This window comes from Stenella coeruleoalba (genome assembly GCF_951394435.1).
Source record: "Stenella coeruleoalba genome assembly, chromosome: 6".
NCBI classification, from domain to species: domain Eukaryota; kingdom Metazoa; phylum Chordata; class Mammalia; order Artiodactyla; family Delphinidae; genus Stenella; species Stenella coeruleoalba.
The window spans coordinates 65772992-65787189 of NC_137151.1; the positions used below are offsets into that span (position 1 = coordinate 65772992).

Below are 14198 nucleotides of genomic sequence, written 5' to 3' on the forward strand. Positions count from 1 at the left end.
TGAAGAATTGGAAACAACCTACATGCTAACAAATTTTATTACTTCCTTATAATGGCAGATTCTATAGACTAAAAAATCATGACATCAAAAAATATTTAATATCATGGAAAATTGTTCAAAATATAGTTCAATGACAAAAGCAACAGACAAAAGTGAACATATGTATAATTCAAATTTTGTTTTAAAATATATATAGGTATATAAACATACATATAAGGGCAGGAGACAGAAAAGAAATACTCCAAAACATTAAAAGCGGTAGTTTCACTTGGTGGTAAGATTATGAATAATCTTTTATTTTCTATTTTATACTGTTCTATAATCTAAATTTTCTACAATAATCAGGAAATACTTTTATAAACAGAAAAATAACCCAGTATTAACATTTAAGTGCTTTAGTATGTAGGTAGAGCTGAAACTTGGATATAAAATACAAGTGATAATTTATTAAAGTAAAAAATATATTACGCTTGCTTGTTGTAAAGCAAAAAGTTTATTGTTTTTTAATAATAATGTTTAACAAGTATATAGCAGTTTTTCTTTGAAAGTGTTTTTATGTATCTTATCACATTATTTTTAACTTTTTTCGCTTATGAAATTTACATACAGGAAAAATGCATAAAATCTATATGTATAGTTTAACACATAATTATAAAGAAAAATCATACATTTATCACCCACGTGAATAAAATACTCCTAAACAATAAAAAAATATATATATATATACACACACACATATATACATACGTTCAAGTTGAGAATCTAATTTGGCTAAGAATCTAATGTTAAAAATTGCCTTCAGTAGATCTTCTGAAAAATATTCACGTGTGGCCAAAGAGTAACCAAGAAACACTAACTTGAGAGGATCCAATATACCTAGAACAAGATTAAAAAAAAATTAAAATGTACAGCTGCTTCACATATACGTAATATATACTTTATTCAGGTAAAACCAGGTTTTAAAAAAATAATACAAACACAACCTTGACAAAATTAATCTATACTGTCACAAGTCCAGATAGTGGTAAAGTGGTTACCTCTGGGTGGGTGAAGAATGGGAATGAGGGCCGGGGAGAAGGGTACTATGCTAATATTCTATTTCTTGATCTGGGCACTGATTCCTTGGCTGATTCAATTTGTATAAATTCACATACTATATATATACTAAGGATATGTACACATTTCTGTGTTATTATTATACTTCCATTAAAAGTCTTTAAAACTGCCTTGAAAAGAGAAAGACTGAAAACAAAGGGTCAGTGGAGTATGTAAAAATAAGTGATCCCAGTCTCTATATACTGATAATATCGCTCAGAATGTGTGCAGAATCTTTCTAAGCACTTTACAAATATGAACTCATTTAAACCTCACTTCAGTGTAAAGTAGGAATGATTATTATCTCCGTTTTATAAACTGAGTGTACTGAAGCACAGAGAAGTTTAATGACTTGCCCCAAGTCACATGGTTAGCAAGTGGAGGGTGAGATTTAACTTGGAGAGTCCCTGGAGTCTGCACCACGGTCTTGTGCTACTCTCTAGGGCTCTCAGACCCCCAGGCTGGGTACAGACGTATATGAAGCTCAGGTCTCACTCAGTACCTCCTCCCTTACCTGTCAGCCAGCAACACGGTAAGTGACTCAGAGATAAGGCTTGAGGTTATTTACCGGATTTGCTTCATCCAAGAGATATTTTTTTTTTCTTTTTTTAATTTTTATTGAAGTATAGTTGATTTACAATGTTGTGTTAGTTTCTGGTATACAGCAAAGTGATTCAGTTATACATATACATATATATATTCTCTTTTTCATACTCCTTTCTATTATGATTTATTACAGGACATTGAATATAGTTCCCTGTGGTATACAGTAGGAACTTGTTTATCTACTTTACATATAGTATCAATTGTTTGTATCTGCTAATCCTAAACTCCTAATTTATCCCTCCCCCACCCCCTTTCCCCTTTGGTAACCATAAGTTTGTCTTCTATGTCATGAGTCTGTTTCCATTTAGTCAATAAGTTCGTTTGTATCATATTGTAGATTCCACATATAAGTGATATCTATCATATGATATTTGTCTTTCTCTCCCAAGAGACATTTCTGATGAGAGGGAAGGGGTCCTCTAAAATGTGCTATTAGCAGCAATGTTCTTACAAAGGACAAAAAAAGATGTTAAATCTTTTCAATGTTTTGCTGAGTTCATTTAATAAAGCAGGATCAAGTCACAAACAAGGTTAATAGCGATGATCTCCACCAGCAAAATTGATGTCAAAACTAATGTTTATTCAAAATAAAGTATTATTCCATTAGAATTTTGCTTATACAGGTCTCCAAGAATTTTCCAAACATTTTCCCAGTAAGTCTTAAAAAAAAATCAAAGCGGTACTTCTCAAACTCTCATCTCTTATATCCTTTATTTGAAGAAAAAAAAAAAAGAATGTATTTTCATTTCCTTCTGATGGTTGACACACAACTGAACAACCAGGAGAGCACATTCAAAGTCTCATCTTTCAGTTTTAAGTCTCATCTTTCTATATATAGTTGTATCACTAAAAGGGGGTATATATGAATGCCACACATGTATACACCCATACATGAATAAACACATACATATCAGTCCCATTTTGTCTATTAGAGACACACAAAACTAGACATGGTTAGACACTATCTAGCATATAGACCCCACAAAAATGTAGCAAAGCCCATGAGCATCATACTGACATAATTAATATATTTATACTGGTCTCACACAGCCTACCTAGAGGTCTACAAGCCTAGAGAAACAATTCCTGCCCTAATATAGAGCCTAACACCTTATGCTGGACGTGGAAGCTCCCAGGTAAGTATTTGTTGCTTGGATGACAGAATAGGAATTTCTTACTCTCCAGGCAGAGCAAAAGCTCTGCGGAAGCTGGTCTCTGGCTGTCTCTCCAACCTCTTCTCCTACCAACTCAGTCTCCCGCATTCCACTCCTGCCACACTGAATCTGCTGTTCCCGAAAGAAACCAGGCATGTTCTCACCTCAGGGCCTTTTGCACTTGCTTTTCTTTACCCTGGGATTCTCTTCCCCACCTATGGACATGAGTCAACCTCTCTTTTTTTTTTTTTTTTTCACATCTTTACCGGAGTATAATTGCTTTACAATGTTGTTAGTTTCTGCTGTACTACAAAGTGAATCAACCATATGTATACAAATATCCCCATATCCCCTCCCTCTTGAGCTTCCCTCCCACCTTCCCTATCCCACCCCTCTAGGTCATCACAAAGCACCAAGCTGATTGTGATGCAGCAGCTTCCCACTAGCTATCTATTTTACATTTGATAGTGTATATATGTCAATGCTGCTCTCTCACTATGTCCTAGCCTCCTCTAACCGCCCCACCCCGTGCCCTCAAGTCCATTCTCTGCACCTGCGCCTTTATTCCTGCCCTGCCACTAGGTTCATCAGTACCGCTTTTTTAAATTCCATATATATGAATTAGCGTACGGTATTTGTTTTTCTCTTTCTGACTTACTTCACTCTGTATGACAGACTCTAGGTCCATCCACTTCACTACAGATAACTCAGTTTCGTTCCTTTTTATGGCTGAGTAATATTCTATTGTATATATGTGCCACATCTTCTTTATCCATTCCTCTGTCGATGGACATTTAAGTTGCTTCCATGTCCTGGCTACCGTAAATAGTGCTGCAATGAACACTGTGATAAATGACTCTTTTTGAATTATGATTTTCTCAGGGTATATGCCCAGTAGTGGGATTGCTGGGTCATATGGTAGTTCTATGGTTAGTTTTTCAAGGAACCTCCATAGTGTTCTCCATAGTGGCTATATCAATTTGCACTCCCACCAACAGTGCAGGAGGGTTCCCTTTTCTCCACACCCTCTCTGGCATTTATTGTTTCTAGATTTTTTGATGATGATTGTTTAGATTTTTTTTTTTTTTTTTTTTTGGCGGTACGTGGGCCTCTCACTACTGTGGCCTCTCCCGTTGCGGAGCGCAGGCTCTGGACGCGCAGGCTCAGCGACCATGGCTCATGGGCCCAGCCGCTCTGCAGCATGTGGGATCTTCCCAGATCGGGGCACAAACCCATGTCCCCTGCATTGGCAGGCGGACTCTCAACCACTGCGCCACCAGGGAAGCCCTGTTTAGATTTTTTGACACATCATCCTGAATGGTGTCTCACTTCATTCAATCCATGGTCAATGACACCTCCTCGCTCCATCCAGCCCACCTCACTATCCTCCATCGTACACACCTACCCTGCTCTAGTGGTCTTAAATACTTATCACCATTTCACCTTATGTATTTGTTTATTGTCTATGCCAGTTTCACCCCATCAGAAAGTAAAATCAACAATGGTAGAGTCTACCTGTTTTTATTCTCTCCTATATCTCCAGTGACTAAAGACTGCCTGACAATAAGTACTTGGTGAATATTGACTGAAAAAGCAGTAACTACTGAGCCAGACATTTCACTTCTAAAACACACTATATTGACAAGTGAGACATGTGGGTCTGAGAAGAGAAGCAGCATTAAAACCTTTTTCTTTAAGGCCAAACAGAAAGAAATACAATTCAGGACCAAAATAAAGAATGAAAAGAAAAAAATAATTTCCTGCCTCCGCTACCCTCACGTACTGCTTCTGCTAAGGCCAACAGTAGGAAGGAGTATTTCTACTCCACTTTTTTCTGGCACTGAAACACTATTTAGACTTTTTAAAGAGACACATAATAATCAGCACCAGAGCAGCAACCTTTCTGACAATTAATAAACATCTACATAGGACCTTAAGAAATATTTATTTTCTATTTAAAAAATGAACAAACTTTTAAAATTGACAACAATCAAATGTTATATGTCTCCAGAAATGATACAAATATCAGGTATACAGCACCACATAAAGGCATTTTTTGCTGAAAATGTTTAATCTGAATCTAATCAAGCATCTATAACTAACTTCCAGTTTACTAGGAGCACAGGAGATGGAGAAGCAAGTTAAAAGCAAGCACTCAGACAAATGCAGAATGTGGCACAACCCACAATAAATGGCCAACCTCTATTGCAAAAAATAAACATCAAGAAAAAAAAAGATTAGGAGAAAGTGACATAACAACTCAACGTTGGTTTCTTTAAAAAATTTATCAAAGAAAATTTGGTGACAATTGGGAAATTTTTATTATGGACTGAGTACGTAGAAGGTGGTACTTGTTCACTTTCTTAAGTGTGGTACTGGTATTGTGCTTACATAGAAGAATGTCCTTATAACCTGAAGTATTTAGGGCTGACACTTCAAGTGGTTCATCACACACACACACACACACACACACACACACACACACACACACACACACACACACACACACACACACACCCCCCACACAGCAAATGTGGCAAAATGTTAATCATTATTCAAAAGCTACATTGTGGGTATACAGTATACAGATGTTTGTTACATTGTTCTTTCAATTTTACTGTGTATTTGAAAACTTAGGGACATCCCTGGTGGAGCAGTGGGTAAGAATCCACCTGACAGTGCAGGGGACACAGGTTCAAGCCCTGGTCCGGGAAGATCCCACATGCTGCGGAGCAACTAAGCCCATGCACCACAACTACTGAGCCTGTGCTCTAGAGCCCGTGAGCCACAACTACTGAGCCTATATGCCACAACTACTGAAGCCTACCAGCCACAACTACTGAGCCCACATGCTGCAACTACTAAAGCCCCCGCACCTAGAGCCCATGCTCCTCAACAAGAGAAGCCACCGCCATGAGAAGCCCGTGCACCACAACTAAGAGTAGCCCCTGCTCGCCACAACTAGAGAAAGCCCGCACGCAGCAACAAAGACCCAACACAGCCAAAAATAAATAAAAAATAAATAAATTTATTTAAAAAAAAAGAAAACTTAGATAACAAAAAATCTTTCTCTTAAGTCAATGCAGAGCAAAAAACAAACAAACAACAAAAAACAAAAACCAGAGAATATTCTAGACCATAAGATACCAAAGAGATAACTTAACGGAATGAGTGAACCTTGATCGAATCCTGGGTCCAAAATAACCACTCTAAATAAGGTACTTTGAGAATGAGAGAGATTTAAAAATGGATTGTGTATTAGGTATTAGGGGACTATTAATATTCTTAGGTGTGATTAACAGGATTGTGGTGATGTAGGAGATCACTATTCTTAGGAGGTGTATGCCTAAGCAATTAGGGGTAAAGAGTCACAGTGCCTACAACTTACTTTGAAATGGCTTAGAAAAAAAACAAGAGAGCAAGAGAAACAAACAGTAAAGCAAATATGGTAAAATGTGAACCACTGAATCTAACCAGTGAGTTTATAGGTGCTACTTGTTCAATTCTTTCACTTTTTAATGTAATTTTGACATTTTTCATAATAAAAAAGTTTAAAAAATGGATCCAAAATATTTTTTGAAGGTATAAAACTCATGGCTATTATCACTATCCTTTAAAAAGGAATATGTATTAGAGTAGCAGCAACAGTATCCTCCAACCTCCTCATCAATGTATTACCAAACAATATACCTACTTAAGTAAGAATTAAGGTGTTGAAGGCAAGTTCCGAAAAATTCATCCCTTTGAGGTGGATCATAGTTCAGGGCGCTGAACGGAAGAATAATAGCAAGGATTGCAAAAGGATGAATCTGTAAAAATAGAACAAAAAAGTTATTGCTTCAACTTCAGCAAAACAAAACAAAATTTAGCCTAATTATTATCTTAAGCAGAAGTCTTTATCTAACATGCCTATAGTTAAATGAACATGCCCACAGTTAAATGACACATGTATCATTCTGTTTATTAAGTTTTCTACCTTGCTATAATTTATTTAATTCCACCACTAATTTCTAGTAACTCTAAATATTAATGCAGGAAAAATAAATCAGATAAGCTACAGATTGATTTTGTTTGGTATAAAATCCTGTTCCAGAATTCCTTAGTCATTAAAATGACAAGAAAATAGTGTCACTAATTTCCATGATATCAGCACATTTTATAGACTCATAATATAATGTAATTAAGGAAGTTTCTTAGTTTATAATAATCATAATTCATTTTTCTTTCTTTCCTTCTTTTTCTTTTTTATTCATTCAGCCAATACTTAATAACTGGCAGGCACTACAGACTTTTATTTTCACTTATTAGAAATAATGTCTTCTAAGTAAAAGCCATATCCTGATCTATATAATAGATTTTGTAAGTGACTGTCTTCTCACATAATCCAAAAAGCAGCATTTTACAAGTTCCAGAAATAAATGTGTAAGACACACTGACAATTCAAGAATATTGAAGTCAGTGGAGATCTTATAATTGTCTCAGTTTTCACACTTATCTCACTCTTTTGAATAGTTTTTAAATAGTAAAAGTAACTATCACAGGATTATAGAAAACAAGAAAAAGAAAACAAAAATCATTCATCTTCTTTACCCTTGTACAACTATCATTTTAAGAATTTCCTTCTAGTCAATGAATTTTGACTGATCTTAACAATATTTGTAATACACCAAAAGATGACAGCTGATCTCCCCAAATCTGCACTGCTGGAGGAAGGGGTTTTAAGGGGAGGAACGACAAATTGCTGAACCAGAAACAAGAGCTTAATTTTTTTTTTTTGGCCGCGCTCCGTGGCTTATGGGATCTTAGTTCCCTGACCAGGGATTGAACCCAGGCCCTCAGCAGTGAAAGTGCAGAGTCCTAACCACTGGACCACCAGGGAATTCCCACTAGAGCTTAATTTTTAAACTTCAAATTCCAATCAAGTTCTCAAAGTACTTATGATAAACATTTATTCTTCTAGAAGTTGACAACTATGTAAAACTAATGTGTAACAAACATTTCAATTTCACCTTTTCATTCTGCTGAAGGACCACTGAGGCTATCCTATCAAGTAGCGAAGTACTGAGGTAGTTAGTTCTAGAAATAAAAGATGCAATCCCTGCAACATTTATGTAATTAATTTCATCCATCAAACGCTGTAAGGTAACAACAGTTTCTTCAAGAAGTGAATCAGCAAACCAGTCTCCTTTTAGAGATTTAACTTCTTCCCATAACAGATTCAAACTGCTGCATTTTTGTAGTCTCTGACGACCGTAGTGATCTAATTTTTGAAGTAGTTTCAACTGTTTCCCAGGAGTATTATTCCGATACATGGGATCAAACTGAATACATCTTAAAACAGATGTGGCAAAACTATTCAGGTCATTTAGGTCACACTGTGGTAAAACTGCTTCAATTTGAGATATCCTCGCTTCGTCTAAGTGAGGAGAAGGAAGCATCGAAAGAGCACAAACCAGGAGGGAAATCTCACTAGGTATGACACTGACTTTCAAATAACTATAAAGAGGGAAAAATGAAAAGAACAAAATTAATACATCAGCAAAAAAACCAATACACATATAAATATTAAAATATGAATATATAATTACTATTACAATTAATAGGTGTGATAGGCTTAAAATATAAGTTAATTTAAGAAGGGTTGGATAAATTCAAAGATGACAGCCTCTTAAAGGATTACTAAGGGAAGCCTTAAGATGTTCTAAAGCACTGCCCCAATTTTTTATGCAAAAATAAAACCATAGTCCCTGACAAACAAAACGTCAGTGTCAGAACAATGTCTGCAGTGCTGCAGCTGGAGATGGAACTTGGACTGAATTTCTGATGTGACCTGTCAGGAGCTGGTATGACCTAGAACAGGCAAAGAGTGACCACTCAGTAATAGTGATTCCCTTCTTTCTTCTGCTACATAAGAAGCCCAGCTTTAAAAAAACAAAAACAGGATAACAGCACATCCAATTGACCCCATTCTCCATTCCTCCTTTCCCAAACCCCTATGGTAAAAGCCCTACCACCAGGACAGCAGTTGTTAAAATACAAATTAAAAACTGGGAGCTTTTAAAGAATCTTTAGGGTTAGAAGTGTTGGAAGAGATAATCAAATATAAATTAAAACAAAACTGAGTTACTTTTAAAAATATTAAGTTAGCATATTAAAATAATGATAATGTTCAATGCTAGCAGGGGTGCATTGATACAGGCTTTCTCATTCACTAACAGTAAACTTAAAAAGTTGGTGCAAACTTTCTGGAAAGTAATTTAGTAGTAGCTTAAGAACTTTAAAAGTAATTATATCATTTGACATGATCAATCTCTGTCTAGTAAACTAGCCTAAGAAAATAATCTAAAATGCAGGCAAAAATTTATGTTATGTTATTAATCATATTTTTTATGTGGCTAAAATTTGAAAACAGTCTACATACCCAATGATGGGGAATAGTTAAGAGAATTATGGTACAAATCATATGATGGGTAATATCCAATCACTAAAAACATTTACAAATAGTTCTAAATGATGCAGGAAAGTGCTGTTAAGGTTAAGTGCGGGGGTTGGAGAAGGAAGAATACAAAGCTGCACGTTCATGACTCTCAACTATGGAAAAAGAAAGCATATAGATATAGATACAGATATAAAATGTAAGTATATACCACAAGGAAATAAACCAAACTGTTGACCGTAGATGAAAGGGCTTACAAATGGTTTTTATTTTCTTCTTTATACTTTTCTCTGTTTTCAAAATGATTTTTTTTCACATCAGATGGGTCACATGTTGACATCATAACAGGTTTGAGGGAGGCACATCTCACGCAATAGTGTGAACGCCCAATCATCATGCTTATGAAGTACAAAAGGATCTCAAAATTATTTTCATATAATATTTGGTCCATTGCCTGACACAAAGTAGGTACTCAATAAGTACTAAATGACTATTTTATTCTTATAACCACAAAAAGTTAATATACTATTTTATATAAAGAAAAGGAAGTCCCCAAGAGCTACATCTGTTTGCAGAATTGACCAAGGGATAGGAACTCTCAGTATTTGCCAATCTTGTGATACTTGTCTGAAAATAAACCCCTAACAGACACAAACCTGCCAACCTCCATTCATGTTTTTCCTTATGGTGGTTCCTCAACTTCCAAAACTTACATATGCAATTGTGTTTACAATACTACCACAAATCCACCACCAAGGCTAACATTAGAAAATAAAAAAATACCAAGTGTTGGTGAGGATATGGAGTAACAGGAATGCTCACATTTTGCTAGTGCTAATATAAACTGGCACAGTCACTTCAGAAAACTATTTGGAGTTCCCTGGTGGACTAGTAGTTAGGATTGCGGGCTTTCAGTACCGTGGCCCGGGTTCAACCCCTAGTCAGAGAACTGTTAAAAAAAGAAAAGAAAAAAAAAATAGAAAACTGTTTAGCAGGATCTACTGAAGATGAACATATGTATAACCTACAAACCAACAATCATACTCCTTGGTAAATATCCACAGAAATGCACACATATGTTCACTAAAAGATACATGTGAGAATACGTATCATAACAGGAATATTTACAATAGCCAAAAAGTGGAAATAAATACCTGTCAACATTAGAACAGACTAAAAAAAAATTGTTACATTCTTACTAGAGTATACAGCAAAAACATTATAAGGTAAACCTCATAAATAAAATATTAAACAAAAGAAGCCAGGCACTGAACAGGCAAAACTAATCTCTGCAGTAAAAGCAGGGATAGTAGCTAACCTGTGGAAGGAGGGGGAAGGAGGAAGGAGTAGGGTAATGTGGAGGGGATACGTATATTTTATGTAGATTATATTTCAATATATTTTTCTAAAAAGAACATATTATTCCAGCACATCAACTCCCTGGGTTCCCCAAATGGTTTCAGGAGCTATTTATACAAACGCTTATGTGAACTATTTTAATCAGATTGTGTTCTTTCACACACTCAACACTGAAGAGGGGGAAGGGTTAAAATTTTAAATTACAGAGATATGTAAGGGCTCTCGCTACTCAGAATTACTAAACTTGGACTTCCCTGGTGGTGCGGTGGTTAAGAATCCTCCTTCCAATGCAGGGGACACGGGTTCAATCCCTGGTCCAGGAACATCCCACATGCCACGGAGCAACTAAGCCCGTGCGCCACAACTACTGAGCCTGTGCTCTAGAGCCCGTGAGCCACAACTACTGAGCCCGCGTGCCACAACTACTGAAGCCCTCGCGCCTAGAGCCTGTGCTCTGCAACAAAAGAAGCCACGGCAATGAGAACCCCCACTCACTGCAACCAGAGAAAGCCCGCGCACATCAACGAAGTTCCAACGCAGTCAAAAATAAATAAATAATAATTTTTTTAAAAAAAACTTCTTAAAAAAAAAGAATTACTAAACCTCAACACTGTCATATTTGCTTCAAGTTTTTTAATAAAGTAGATAAAAACATTACAGGTAAAGTGAAATCACCTGTGATGCTCCCACTCCTATCTTATTTTTCTGTAAGCATACCTGTAGGCAAACAGTATTTCGTAATTTAATCTTTTAAAAAAGATCATGCTGACCAAATAAGTAATGTTGCTGGGCCAGTTTATATCTAATTTAGAACATAAAATTCTTAATAGAGGCTTTGTGAAAGTTCATGTTAAATATGGAAAGGGTGAAGACACAATAGTCCTGTACTTAATCATCTTGATAAGAAAGTTATTTCTTTAAGAAAACAGTGAATCTTCTTATACCACATCTAACATGCAAAATTCTCATCTGATAAAGTGCTACCTCTTAGTCTTCAGTTCAAATCTCAACCATAGGGCTTCCCTGGTGGCACAGTGGTGAGAGTCTGCCTGCCGATGCAGGGGACATGGGTTCGTGCCCCGGTCCGGGAAGATCCCACATGTCGCGGAGCGGCTGGGCCCGTGAGCCATGGCCGCTGAGCCTGCGCGTTCGGAGCCTGTGCTCCGCAACGGGAGAAGCCACAACAGTGAGAGGCCCGCATACCGCAAAAAAAAAAACAAAACCAAATCTTAAGCATAATGGATATCACCTTATTATAGTAAAAATCATTTTCAATTATATGTCACTCTTTCGATTACAGCATAGAGTCCCATGCCTGGTCTTTCAAAAATCACAGTAAGAAAGCAAACTAGTATGGAAAAATGGAGGGGAAAAAGGTTAATCTGCTTTTAATTTCATTCATTATTCTGATCCTTAAAATAAAAATTTTTAATGGAAAACTCCATTTTAGCATAATGCAAAGTCAATGGAAAACTGAATAACTTCTTAGTTGAAATATTAATGCTATATCCATAGAAATGCAGAAATTTTAAAATTATAAAGGGAAAATCTGTATGAAAACACTTTTTCACTAACATTACCCCCACATATTTTATTTTTAAAATTTCGAATTTAAAAACTTAGTATGCCTTAAAACAGGCAACTAAGCAGACTAAAGGCCCCCAAATGTGAGCACTCCCAAATGGAGTTTTGCCTTCTTCAGCAGCTCCAATCTTTTCATGGTTATTCCATCCCAGCAGGAAAGGAGAATGGCTTGGCTTTGTGTATTCACGACCTAGGGAACTCATCACCCCACTGACCTCATTTCCATTTCAAAATATATCAAGCACAAGCACTGGCAGAATGGGCATGGCGGGGAGATGAGTGTCTTTAACATTTTTAATAACCTACCCATTTCTGCTTTCAAAACTTCGAACAACTCTGGGCTTCCCTCGTGGCGCAGTGGTTGAGAGTCCGCCTGCCGATGCAGGGGACACGGGTTCGTGACCCCGTCCGGGAAGATCTCACATGCCACGGAGTGGCTGGGCCCGTGAGCCATGGCCACTGAGCCTGCGCGTCCGGAGCCTGTGCTCCGCAACGGGACAGGCCACAACAGTGAGAGGCCCGCGTACCGCAAAAAAAAAAAAAAAAAAAAAAAAAAAACTTCCAACAACTCTATACATAAAGAAAACAAACAGTGAAATAAAGAAATAAAAAAAACAATAGCGAAAGACTTAAACACATCTATTTTAATCTTACCTAAGCAGCAATTCTCTGAGTTTCACAAAAAGCTCTTTACTTTGAAAATGTAGAAAAATCAATGCTTGAGTTATCCTCAATAACTCTACTGGTTTATAGTTATCCAAATGTTTATACAGAATTGAAGCAATTCTAAAAAGAATGATAAAACATGTATTATAACCAGTTCATTCATGTACTTTTATTAAACTTTTACTGAGGAGCTGTTTCATGCCAGACATGCTCTGTGCTGGAGAAACAGCAATGAATGACACAAGGTTTTCTGTTCTTGAAGAACTATCTCAAGATGATGACAGAAATGTAAAACTGATTTAATTTTCTTCCTTAAATCCACTGGTCCTCTAACGGAGATGCTTAAAAGCAATGGGAAATGCGAAGAGACAATAAGTTGGAAGAATTAGGGCAGAAGGAATATCTTTTAAAGGAATATATAATATTATGATAATGAAAAGATAAATATACACAAACTGAACCATGTATTTTTGTCTCTTCTTAAATGTCAAGTTAACAAAAAAGGCAATATATGGCAGTATGATTTCAAGGTAACAACTGTAGTGTGAAACAATTCAAGTTCATATAGATGTTAACTGTTCTGCATCCTTTTAAAGTCAGTTCTGCTCTATGCTCTCCACTTTCCTAGATTATATCCTCTGCAGCAAATGAAATGAAATATGCTATAAACTATTTAAAAATCTCTATTTTGAAAAATAAATTATTTAGAAAATAAACAATGACTTAAATGTTGATTCCGTAGTTCTTCAAAACCAAGATTACAGGAAAAAAAACTAAGTTTTTTTCTCAAAAAAAAAATAGTAACTTATGAATGTCAACTAAACTTAACACCATGAATTTCAGAAAAGATTACTTTTTAATCAGACGTGAATTTCTGCTTTCCATCTCTTCCATGGCTCCCATCACTGCCAGGGCTTGCTGGCTAGTCAACTCCTCTGACATCAATAACATGGTTGATTTAAGCCTAGAAGCAAAGAAAAATATTTTTATGTTGAAAAACTGATGATTAGCTTACAAATTTTTTAAAAAAATAAGTTCTTAGGTAAGAAATAGAAAATAATAGAAAGAAAAACTGAATTCAATATATAATTCTAATTTTCTCCCCACATAACTGGGGATAATACAAAATACTATTAAATAAAGAAAAATACATTGTTTTCTTCAAAGTAATTAAGGCCTCATTATAATCCTAAACTATCTCTTGAAAAATACAGATAAAATGTTTTTAAATTAATTGGTTAATTAATAATTCTAACATTGTAAACCTTAGCTAGAGAGCTAAGGAACTTTAGCTAGAG

General features: G+C 35.9%; 1 protein-coding gene across 2 annotated transcripts in view; it reads right to left on the reverse strand.

The window, feature by feature from the left end:
- FASTKD1 (FAST kinase domains 1) overlaps positions 1–14198 on the reverse strand; it is a 33778-nt gene that overhangs the window by 5852 nt on the left and 13728 nt on the right. For both annotated transcript variants that reach the window (XM_079924591.1, XM_079924592.1), the window contains 5 exons: positions 13754–13864; positions 12889–13020; positions 7865–8351; positions 6550–6664; positions 748–876 (listed from right to left, as the gene is read on the reverse strand). In XM_079924591.1, the coding sequence (XP_079780717.1) occupies positions 748–876; positions 6550–6664; positions 7865–8351; positions 12889–13020; positions 13754–13864 (974 nt within the window). The remainder of the gene's footprint in view (positions 1–747; positions 877–6549; positions 6665–7864; positions 8352–12888; positions 13021–13753; positions 13865–14198) is intronic.